At 47.7% G+C, this 12076-nt stretch overlaps 1 protein-coding gene across 1 annotated transcript; it reads right to left on the reverse strand.

Annotated features, from left to right (window-relative positions):
• Positions 1 to 1679: 1679 nt before the first annotated feature.
• On the reverse strand, positions 1680 to 9856 carry LOC144101558 (uncharacterized). Its single transcript, XM_077634717.1, has 4 exons — positions 9635 to 9856; positions 8837 to 9105; positions 7553 to 7752; positions 1680 to 2154 (listed from the first exon to the last, which is right to left on the reverse strand). The coding sequence occupies exons 2-4, from the start codon at positions 9077 to 9079 to the stop codon at positions 1881 to 1883; spliced, it is 717 nt and encodes a 238-aa protein (XP_077490843.1). The 5' UTR covers positions 9080 to 9105; positions 9635 to 9856; the 3' UTR covers positions 1680 to 1880.
• Positions 9857 to 12076: the final 2220 nt, after the last annotated feature.

The following is a 12076-nucleotide window of genomic DNA, read 5'->3' on the forward strand; positions in this document are numbered from 1 at the left end:
CGCGGCAGAAACTAAACAGGAAGTTGCAAAAGAAGATCGCGGAGATTACACAAAAAGCTGAGGAGTACGCGACACAGCTGGCCAGGCAAGGGCGGGAGCAATTCAGCAGCTCGCGGAACGGCACGCTCAGCACTGCCAAAACATGGCGCATACTCAAGGCCCTCATGGACCCAACCAAGACAAAAGCAGAAAGCGGCAAAGCCGTACAAAGATTAATTCACCAATTCGATGGAACGGACGAAGAGATCCTCGCGGCGGTCAAAAAGAAGTGCTACGGCACTGAGAAGCCACAGGGATATAAAGAGGAGCGCGTATCGTACGAAAGTGTATCGTACGAAACTGCGCCGGCGTGTTCTGCCGCTATATTTTTGACCACATAACTCTGTCTTGGCGCTTTCCCTTTCGAGCCCGTTTTGCCATGAAGCAGGGTCAATATACGGTTTTTGCCTGTTCTGGTGCTTCTTCTTGGCTTTGCGGAGAAATGTGCTGGAGGTGTCGTTGCAATATCTGGGTATAGGTTTGAGCAGCCCTAAAGCCACATGACTGCGCCGGCGTTCAAAATTTTTATCGGAATCACACACTGCCATGCTAAAGCTTCCTGCAGAAGCCTAGCTCTATCTTTATTGTATTCAGTCCATCCATCCTACTCCAATACGCGGACCTCGTGATGCTCAACCACGCGTGTAATCGTCTACCTTTTCCTTTTGTTTTGTCCTGCGCCTTCTCACAATTATGACTTCCGAATCTTGGCCCATCCCCAAGTATGTTTACGTGCCATTCGCTGCGTGAATCAACGTTTTTGTTTTTGCAAAACAAATCTTTCACAATTGAAATTCCACTACTCCACGTTGCGGATTCATATTCTGCTTTTATGCTTGGGTCATTGTCTCTCTTCGTTGTAATGCTTTGACTAAACGTACCGCATGGCGATATATGGGAAATAAGCACAAAGTGATTTCTTAGATAGACGTACCTCTAAGTGAACTTTGTTTTTACGGGTGCTGTGTGTACTGTTTTTACGGGTCAATATGTTTAAAAATGATGGGTCACCATGCGAACTGATGCGATGGAGATGAGACAGCAGGGTGTCTTTTCATTTCACACTTTGCTTCTTTTCACTCTGTACATTTTGGCCGCTCTAGCAATCCCTGTTTCCACCCAACCGGAAAACACTAGTTCTGATTCTCCACTTCGCTCACTAACGGCCTCTCCTGTACACTCCTTCACTTCTGCTTACATTTCGAGGTTGAGCCTTTGCAATTATAGCGGACTTTCCCCCTCTTCCATAGAGCAAACTGTTGTGCAATTCCGGAGCGGCGTAACGATGTCAGGTCATTGGTACCTCTACACGTCGCTTGGCGCACTAACCCACTAAGTGGGCTACCCTTTTCCTCTACTTCACTCCACTCCGTGCGTTCTCGCCTCAACTAACGCTACTTCCAGGCGCTTCGTCTGGTGGTGTAGTAGCGGCGCAGCAGCAAATTTGGCTTCCGGACTCAAACCTGCTTACGGACAGAGAAGCGCCGGCTTTGTGCGGTATAGATACTCTTACTGCTGGCGCAGTAAAACTGGTTCAAGAAAAACAGTCCAATTCGCTAGTCAGTGTTGCCCCCCACCCTCCCCGACTGGCCGAACCGACTGACGACATCAGAGGTACAATTCACTACGACGTCCCCCTGCCAAATTCTCTTTAATTTCTTCTCTTCCCTTCCCAGTATATATGCTGATGATAACTGAATTGTTTATAAAATAAAATTAGCGACGCAATAGTGCCGGTCACTGTCCAGGCCAATCCTGGACGGGCGCCGCCGACACCAAGAAGCCACCACAGTGGCTCAGGCTGCCCCCGAAGAACGCAGCTGCGGATACTGGGCGGGAGGTCAGCGCACGTGGTGACGCCGCCATGCTGGTGCAGGATGCTCAGCGCTTCCTCGGAGCCCTGCTGCATGCCCTGATGTCGAGCGAAGGGCGATGCCACGGGCCAGCTCCAATCTCACCAGTGAACGGCTCTGCCGCGCCAAGCGCACCTCCTGGTGCTGCAGGGCTGTCTGGAGGTGCCCTTGCCACACGACAAAGGACACCATTGCCCCAGTGTGGCACTGGCTGATGCATCCGAAGTCGGCACGGTCCTGTGGCTGGGTTTGCACACTGCGACTGAAAGTGGGCATGCATTCTCTGAATTGCGATAGAAATATTTCTGGGTGTCAAAAACAGCATAATTTAATGTGATTTCCGAACTCTTGTGCAATTTTGTGGCTTCAATTTTTTTTTTCAGACTACATACTTTTCCTATTGTACAGTTATGCTTGAGCTGCTTTTTGCGTCATCTTATTCTGCATGCCCACCTCACATAATGATCCTCTATGGAGCCCATTATCACTTTAAAAATAAATTACACATAAATAAATAAAACTAAAATGCTGCGCTGCTTCTGGCATTATTCCCTGTGGTTCCTGCGTTTCTGCAGCGATGTTAAGGCTCTAATCGTTGTCATCTCCGAAAAAACAGCTTTGGCTTAAGTGACCTAATTTAAAACTAGATATTCTCTGAAAGAGCTGTGCTGGAAGTGCAAGGGCGGGAAGGAACAAAATTTTATAACCAGCGCATTTCGTGAAGAACAGTTGCGAGAACATCCAGAGTTTATTTGCATAAATTTCAAGAGCGCGACGATACTTGCCGCAGTCACCGGCAATAAGCCAGGTGTTTCCTTTGTATCTATGAACTCCATGTAATATAACCCCACCCTCTGGGACTGTCAGTCATTCATGTAGTATGCGCTCTGTAGCGCATTCCATTACCCAGATTTCGCCTTTTAAATTTAGGCTTCCTAAGCAATGCTTTCGTAAAAGTACAATATTAAACCACCTGCATGAATGCCTTGTTAATTTACGTAGTTTAAAGCGTCAAGATTCACGGATTACTGCTATGTTAACGCGTTGGGACAATCCTCTGAGAAGCTGTGAATTTAAATGCAAAGGCTTTTTATGAAAAGATTCAGAGCAGGGAAATGGCTCTCACTATTGCTTTGGAAGGAATACGAATGAAAAAAATTGACATCTTTTCATAACTCAGCACTATAAACACCAGCCAGCTTTTCTTTCTTCTGAGTATTATAAGCTACACAGGGCAACTTTGACCATCCCTCTTTGTTTTTAGTTTTCTGCGGTGAAAAAGACGGCACCATCTCTTAGCACTCTTCACGCTTCGCACAAAAATACGAGGGCCCGATGGATCGCCTACCATGTAGGTGCAAGGTACTCGCGTCGCTAGACTTCTCGTCTTTCCCGTGTGCGTTAATAAGCGCTAAGATTTACCCAGGCAACGCTTGGGCACGACAGAGTATCTCTCTGGAAAGGACAAGATGTGAGTACAAACCGGCAGTGTATTCCTTGCGTCTCATTACATGTTCACCAGAGAAACTGACCAACGCGAAAAGGAGCGCGCACATCTGCAAATAGCAACACAAAATTGATGGTGGAACACCGCGGATGGTGGAGGTCTTTATTTCAGAAACCCTCCTGCAAAGCTTGACGCACCTGCAAAAACAGATCCTCATGAAACACAGAAAAGAGAGAAAAGAATCCTTTACGCCACCTGTGCAGAAATACTGGTATCAATAAACGTGATAAGATACCGGAAGTTGCTGAGCCAATTCTTAAAGCTCCTAGCTGCCTGACGATCCAGTCGCTGTTCAGACCTCGATAAGTGTTCTGGACTTCTTATTCAGGACAACTCTGGTGACCAATAATGCCTTAACTCCAGAAATTGATCGCTTGAGCTTCTGGGCTATACGATGGCGTTTTTTTTTGTTTTTAAATTGTGAGAGTCATCCGCGGACGCAGAGATACGGCTTCGTTTCGAAAAGTTAATGCATCCTACTAACTTCTTCTGGGAGTAGAGGAGGAACAACTTTATTATTACAAAAGTACAAAAGGTCCTCAAGGGTAGGCTGGCACCTGTCCAAGAGGTCACGGGTCTGGGCCTCACGAAGCGCTCAGTCCACTACCCATGTTGGGCCAGCTGGTTGAGCAAGCCGTTGTCCCATGAGGACGGGGATGGGTTCGGTATAGGGGGAGCTGCCATGGGCTGGGGGACTCTTACATGCCGTGCATGACGGTGGTCTCTGCTGCCCCACATGTTGAGCAGTGCTGGAGGGTCAAGTACTGACCTGCTACCTGTAGTTGGGCATGGTGGAGTACTCAAGGTTTGTGCAAAAGCAAGGCATTCCTACTAAGCTGCCACACCGCACGTTTTTAGCGTAGTATTAGTAAATGTTCCATTAGAGATCAATGTCACTAGTTGTTACGACGTGATATATGTTGATTGTTGGTCCTTTCATTACAAACTTGGAATTTCAATGCTAATTCAGCTGTGAATCACAATTAATCTAATTCAAAAACATTTCTTCCGACTTAAGCCTTGCTGACCTAGTGCGGCAGGATGGCCACATTACGTCCGTACAATTGCGATTAACGTTTACCGAAAAAGAGAATCTTTGCTGTCAGTATGAAAAAACCTAGTAGTTCCAGCATACGGCTCGCAAGCAGGAGGCGCCTTGTGTAGAGCGAGTGTTTTCCAATGAGTGGTACACGCTTTCCTGCGTGCAAAATGTTTGCCTCTACTGAAGTGAAATGCCTGGCGAAAGGGCATATGCACAACCCTATCCTCCTTCGACGATTCGTACATCCTGAACGGCCATAATTCGGCATAGTGCGGAAAAGCCCGATTGTTTCCTCAGTGATGTTGATAATGAAAAATCTCCAGCCTTACACGTCTTCGACACTCAAGAAAATAGATACACCGAAACCTTCCCCCCGGCAATGCCTTACAGGAGAACTACCCCTACTAAATGCACAGCAGTTCTCAGAAACAGGTTGGTCACCTCAGGTTGGCAGGTTTCTTTAAGTAGATCCTGTTTTATTTCACTGACTCTCTTTAAAGAAATCTAAAGCAAAAGGAAGTTCCAGAAATGAAAGATGTCTATTTGTGAGAAAAAAAACCCTTGTAGAGGTTCCTTACACCAACGCGAAGCCTAGGATAATCACAAAAAATGTTACCATGAGGCAAAGTGTAACGGTCTTTTGAGCGCCATGGAAGCCTTGCTGTACGCCCCGATTGCCGTTACGAGAAAAGTATATAGATTTAAAAGAAGAACCATAGTAATTTACGGACTGAGAACAGCATACTTAAGGGAGGACGCGGCAATTCAAGTCGAGCTTTCCTGGACACCGCATTGAATTGTAGGGGAACTGTGGGATATTGTAACGTATTGTTATAAACATATCGATGGCAATGGTCTAACCTTCCGATGCGCACAAAAATGTTGCTTTGAAAAGTTTGTGGCGCGCACTCCCTGTGCCACAGAAAACCGCTGGGATAAGTTTTTAACAATAACTGAGGCAAGTGCAGAGTATTGTAAGATGCTGTTATGAACATATTTATGGCAATGATCCAAGTCTCCGATACGTAAAAAAATTCTACTTTTAATGTTTGTCCAGCGCTCGCATCGAGTAGTTAATAGTGCTGTAGGAAACCAATGGGTGCGGTATTGACAGTAAATATGAGACAACTCAAGGCGTAGCGAGTGGGGATCTGCAGATATTTTAATCATGACGGTTGAGTCTTACGATATGCGAAAAGTTTCGTTCACAAACAATTTTCCGTTGAAAAACTCTCATTCAGAATTTCTGGGTATAAGAACTATTTTCTTTGTTTATGCATGAAATGTTACTGTATTCGTTCGAGAGATATAACCTCGATTGAAGACTTCACGGCATCTGATATTAGGCTAGATGTTATAGTTTCCAAGTGATGACAACTAATGCACTCCTTATGTCAAGGCGGGATTATTATATCGTTAAAAAGAAAGCGTACTAGTATTTCTTGTAAGCATGTTAAGCACTGTTCTGTGGATTGAAGGTAGATGAAAATTGAGCTTTAGCGGTGATCTTTACATCAAAACATATTTATAAAAATTCTTTCACAGATTTGTTCAGAATTTCTCACTCGCATACACGCACCCACGGAAACATACGCGGACGCATATAAAGTAAGAGCTTTTTTGCACTCCAGCATGCCAGGAGTCAAGCACAAAAATCATAATTAAGTTGTTGTTTTTTATCAAATGACGAAGAGATCTGTAATATCGACTGTAGAAAAAGTGAAAGCTGAAAAAATCAAGATCGCAGTTTATCTTGGATTTCTGGAAAAAAAAGTCTCAAATGCTCAAAATCCTTGTGAGCAGCGCGCCTTACTAAAGTGCAGCGCGATAGTACAGTGGCACGGGCCGCCTCGGCCAATATTCAGTTGGAGAATAACGAGCGTCTTAAACGCAACAAAACAAAAAGAAGCAGTTGCAGCTGAAATATTGCAGTATTTGCCAATCGCGCACAGTGAAGGCGAGAAACACTTCACCGAAGCAGCCCCGAATAATTCCAAGCTTCATAGGAGACGACGCATGGGCGTGCCGCTGGAACTTGACGCGCGCCTTTAAGCTAGCCGGCGATGGGCACGCTCCTCAGCCAACGTAGAGGCGACCCCGTTTCTGAAGGAGCGTACTGCAGCGCTGCTTTTTCTGCGACTTGATCGAGTCGTTAATTTCTGCTTTCGCTGAGTAAAATGCGGCATTGGGCCACCGGCAGCTCTGATTTCTCCTCTTCACGGTGAAACCGACGACGACGACGGTGCTCTGTCGTCGAAACAAGTGGAATCCGCGATGCGGCAGAACAATCCGGAGAACGAGTTGCTCCCAATTTTCGTGACGACCAAACAGAAAAAGGATGTCTTGTTATGTTCGTACTGTATATTTCACCACATTGTTTCGTCACAAAACGTATGATCCGAGGCCACGACAGAAAAATTGAAAGATCGAAAAATTTGGCCAAATTGGTCATTTATATCCTGTGTCTATCATTAAATTAGTTCAAACGGAAAGCATATATGCCTAAATAGTGCTCAAAACGAACACAGCTCAATCGCAAAAACCGGTTTTAGTGACGCCGGCATAAAATCAAGCTAGATGGGGACACGTGTCTTTCACGCTTCTGTGATTAAGCAACTAGGATCCGTGGATGTCCGAGGACTGAGTGGCGATTTCATGAAAACCGTCATTTTTGTACAGACTCCTCGGTTAGCACGTAAAATGGTATCGACTTTCCTGAGGCATATGCAGATTGCTTTCAGTCATTTTTTGTTGTTTGCGCTTGACGGTAACTGATGTGCGGAACATCATCGCATTCCAGGGTGGTAATGTTTCAGAAATTAATACATCATTTGGGTTGTAGTATCATAAATCTATTGTCCTCCTTCAAATACGCGTTCTTTTTCCCTCTAGTTTTCTTCTAATGCCCATGTTGACGTTAAGTGCTCCTTGAGAATCTTGAGGAGTAGGGCAGCTCGGTTTTACGCTTCCTATTGAATACGTAGCTGTTATAAGAGCTGGAGGGCAAACATGTTTTTAGTTGACTTTTAAAAGAGGCAGCTCGAGTTAGGGCGCTAACCGCCGGGCAGCCGGAGTGGAAAAGGAGTCAAAATTAGTAGATTCTTAACTCACGCGAAGCCTGCAACCAGGAGAGCTTTTTGCTGGCGCCTGTCCAGGAAGTGGTACAGCCAAGGCCGGTAGTCGCGGCAGATGTTCCAGGTTGGGCAGCCATGAATGCCACGACTGCGGAGCTGGCTAAGATCCGTTGTGAGGATTTTCTTTCCCGGGTGGCAGTGCAGGCGGGTTGCCGAGAGGAGGCACTCCTCGTCCTCCTCGAAGAGCGAGAAAGAAAAAGTTTATCCCTGACCGAAATTGAAAAGAAAGAATGTCGTTCAAGAAAGCACGCAATTCAGAAGCAAGAATCAAAAACCTGGCATTGAAAATTATCGCACTTTTGAATTCTTCATGCAAGGATGTTTATATTTTCATTACACATTCTACAAGACAGGCCATCTTCTTGGAAGCCATGCGGCCGTGTAAGGCCGAGACGCGCCCCTGGAATGTTCGGCACATTAACCTCAGCGCAAGGAACGAATTTGAGCCACTGTAGGATTGACTGACAGCAGCAACAACTACGGTGTTGAAGTGGACAAGAAAGCGAGGTCGCGTGGCTGCGCTATGATTTTTATTGTCAAGCACAATGGACGGTGAGAGTGATAGCGTGGACGGCTGCGCACTCTAAAGCCTTACTGCCACAGTTGAAAGTCAAGCCAGCAAGCGTCCTGACAGCAGTAACAAGGCTGCTGAATCAGTAATGTAGAAGCAGCTTATTGCGCATTACAAATAGCGACTGGAATAGGAAACATGTGTGCCTGCCGATGCGCCTCATTCATTCGTTCAGTGTAGGTCGTTCCGTTTCGCATTGCGCTGTTAACGTTGTCATTTATCAAGAAGCAAATACCGCGTTTGTATTGCATGTTCTCTTGAACTACAAGACTTGCTCAAAAATAATGTGTTCGCAATTCCCGAAGCCGCGAGTGTCGCATAGGCATGAACGACCAAGTCGATTCCACTCAATGTGCGCATGCATTATACAGACTTTCTTTCCTTTGTATAACTTCCACTAAAAAATACATTTTCAAGAATGTTTTATGCTCGAAAGTCCTCATGCAAGCATGCTATGGAAGCCTCAGCAGTACGAATCGCCATTAATATGCCACTTTTGTTAGTCGTCATGGCCACTCACTCAGCCGTTTCATATAAATGAATTTTTGCAGCGCTTTCTTGTGGCGTCGTACTTCAGAAATCCACACGTGAATTCTCGAATAGCGCAGTCCTCTCTTCATGTGGCAAACACCATGAAAGGACGTGAGCTACACTTTCAACCTTCGTAGGTCCCTTCCCACATTTCCTTACTTGTGCTATGGCTGCATCAATAGCCCCCCTGTTGTCCAAGGCTCCTTTGAGATGCATGCCGAGTACACTCCCAGCGGCGAATGCAAAGACAATCAGGTGTTCCTCGATGAGGTAAGAGCCGACCACCGCCACCCCACAGCCTGGGTTATCCTGATCCACCCGACGGGGTTGCGGCTGAAGTCCAGCCAGGCGGTCTTGCCACAGGTTGTGCGCGAAGAGGCGAACATCGTGTTCCGTAGCCATGGGAGTTTCGGTCGTTGTGTTAGGGTCTGCAAAAAATTGGCTTAGGTTCAACCGGGCTGAAACTAGTAGACGAGCGAAAGCTTGATTCTGCATGGCTTCGCATGGTTAGACGAATACACATGGTTCGATTAAAGTGTGCAAAGAGGGGCTTGGCTGGTGTTTTCTGCCAAGGCTTGGCTGTCGTGCTCAAAGGTAAATTGAGCACTTGAGATTACATGTCGTCACATCAAGCGATCCGAATCTTAGCTTTAAAGGTCAAAGTCAAAGGTCAAGTGACCATTGTTCATTCGTCGCGTGGTTGCTGGTCATTAGCTATGATTATACAATACGGGCATATCGTGGCTCACAGTTACACATCGTTTGTCCAGGGGGGGTGTACTTGGCTTGACCTTGGCCGGGCTTCAAGGTAAAACGAGCGAAGCGAGGCGAAACTCTTCAGTTGCACGTGGAGTAGATAGAGCTTTCGCTCCAAAGAGCACCGATATTTATGCACTTAAAAGAGTTAGGCTTCAGTGCACGGAGCAGACAGAATAAACTCGCAATGGGCAACCTTACCTTAAATACCGACGACGCTGCCGCGTGGATTCAGTAAACGCCAGAACCGGATCCCGTAGCGCGGTAGTTGCTACGACGCCCGTTGGAGCATTCTTGAACACCGGGACCGTTTCAGCGATCTTGATGGGGTGGAATAGAGCGGGTTGTCGTCGGTGGCGAGCGCTTCGCCAGCCCTGCAGTTGCAGAGTCGCGAAGCAAGGCAGCCTCAATGGCGGTCAGCAAGCGTGTTGTCTTCGTTTTCGTCACGCGTGCACTCGCGCTGTTAATTTCCACGACAGATGGCCGGCGGATGAAAGCGCTAAAAACTAGGAGCTCTAAGGCAGTCGTTAAAAAAGTACCAAGAGAACGTGAATGAAGTCCAAGTCCGTCCACGAAAAAACCCGATGGATAGGTGCGTAGCCACACATTTAGAAGTAATGGAGTACTGTAAACGCCTTCCGATGGAGCAGAATCTTGTCCCATATACCGCTTTTTTTCCAGGGCTGCTACCCTGCTGCTGAACGAGAGTTCATCGACTGCCGTCTACAGGAGCGGAGCGTATACACTCCCGCTATTAATAATAATAATAATTGGTTTTTGGGGAAAGGAAATGGCGCAGTACTGTCTCATATATCGTTGGACACCTGAACCGCGCCGTAAGGGAAGGGATAAGGGAGGGAGCGAAAGAAGAAAGGAAGAGAGAGAGAGGTGCCGTAGTGGAGGGCTCCGGAATAATTTCGACCACCTGGGGATCTTTAACGTGCACTGACATCGCACTGCACACGGGCGCCTTAGCGTTTTTCCTCCATAAAGACGCAGCCGCCTCGGTCGGGTTCGAACCGAGGAACTCCGGATCAGTAGGCGAGCGCACTAACCACAGAGCCACCGCGGCGGGGTACTCCGGCTATTTTTTTTTCTACTCCCGCTATTCGAAAACCTTGGGGGAAAACATCTGCATATGAGCGGGGCGTCCATCCGCAGAACTTTCCGTCGCGAGCCGGGCGGGCTACTTCCAGAGCACCGGTGGGCCGGCTGCTGCTGCTTCGATGCAATGGTCAAGAACCTTCCCGGAGCAGACACCCAGCGCCGTAAGCGCTGTATCAAAACATCCTGATTGGCTGGGAGTAGTGACGTCATCAGATACGTCACCAGGGCTAAGAAATTCAATTGGCTGTAGCCTTATCTAACAATAAGACACCTATCAACGGCGGGAAAGGCGCAGCGAGGGAAACTAGTGAGGAAGAGAGCGACCGTGCGTCAGTGCGCCGAGGGAAGTGGATTGGTCGGCGCGCATTGTCGGAACTGAAACAATCTGGACGCAGGAGACGGCTAACACGCCTTGAGTAACCTCGTGAATAAGCCGGGTCGCGCAAATAGGGTTGCTGAGGCCTAGCGCCAAATCCCGAAGCGGAAATGATGCGTCAAGTGCGGCAAGATCCCGCTCTCCGTGCCGTCGAGACGAGCTGGAACCTCAATACTGGCAGCACACGTCTCTCCGTAACCTGTAACCCATGACCACATGCTGCATCAGAATAACGCTACACTCTGTGGAAGGTAATCAGTAGAAGTGGTGGCCAACCTCATGAGGTTTCGACTTTCTGAGGTCAACCAGAACCTCAAGGTGACCTCAACCTCAGGCCGCGAGGTGAAGATGACGTGAGGTCAGCGACGGCTCGAACTTTTGTATGTGAGGTCAAGAAATCAGACCTCAGCCTCACGCGTGATTTTAAGGTTGAGTAAGGACGTCATTCGGTGAGGTCGAAATTTTTTGCAGTTGCCGCGACTAACTTCGAGCAGTACCGCTTCTGAAATGGAGTTGGAACGCACCACTGCAGTGTTGATGCGATGAGGCTTGGTGTTCGGTTTCCCCTGTTTGGACAACCGGATGCCACAGTCCGCTCTTATTTCGTATTTCAAGGGCGGACGGGAGAAGAGGCATCGAGCAGGGAGGAGCAGTGCAGTAGCACGCTGAGTGGAGTACTTGTCCCGCCACTGGAACAGCCTCTGCGCTTCAAGAGCAGTAAGCCACGTTACCGCGTCTGTTTTAGCAGCATTCCCCGCGTGCTGGACGACGAACTAGATATCGAATCAGAGGTCATACTTCTGCTGCGACTGCTATCGTCGCCGTCGTCGAATAATTACAGCACCTCGGCAAGGCGATGCCACTCTTCCGTCGCTCCCGCAGACTCATCTGGCTCAAACTCATCAGATTCTTCGCAGCCAGGCGAGCGTTGACGCTTTGCAGCTGCTATGCTCGACGCCACCGATGACGAAAAAGACAAGCAAAACAGCAAAGATATGAGGTTTTCGTCATGTAACTCCTCCACTCTCGCGTTTGCAGAGGGAGCAGCCCGGACTGCAGTCGACTGCTATCGGCTAAGCGAAACCACGAAAGGTCTACCATTGGAACTAAGTGCTTCTGCTCTTGTTCTCCCACTGGAAGGCGCCGCTCCTGTGAGGGCA

This window comes from Amblyomma americanum, chromosome 1 (genome assembly GCF_052857255.1).
Source record: "Amblyomma americanum isolate KBUSLIRL-KWMA chromosome 1, ASM5285725v1, whole genome shotgun sequence".
In the NCBI taxonomy this organism is placed as follows: domain Eukaryota; kingdom Metazoa; phylum Arthropoda; class Arachnida; order Ixodida; family Ixodidae; genus Amblyomma; species Amblyomma americanum.

What these genes read in the sequence shown, in the direction of transcription:
- LOC144101558 (XM_077634717.1), bottom strand. Translation starts at nt 9,079, where the DNA reads ATGGCTACGGAACACGATGTTCGCCTCTTCGCGCACAACCTGTGGCAA. An exon ending in TTGATGCAGCCATAGCACAA is followed by an intron (nt 7,753 to 8,836) that starts GTAAGGAAATGT and finishes TCGCTCTTCGAG; the next exon opens with GAGGACGAGGAGTGCCTCCT. An exon ending in CTCCTGGTTGCAGGCTTCGC is followed by an intron (nt 2,155 to 7,552) that starts GTGAGTTAAGAA and finishes GCCCACTTTCAG; the next exon opens with TCGCAGTGTGCAAACCCAGC.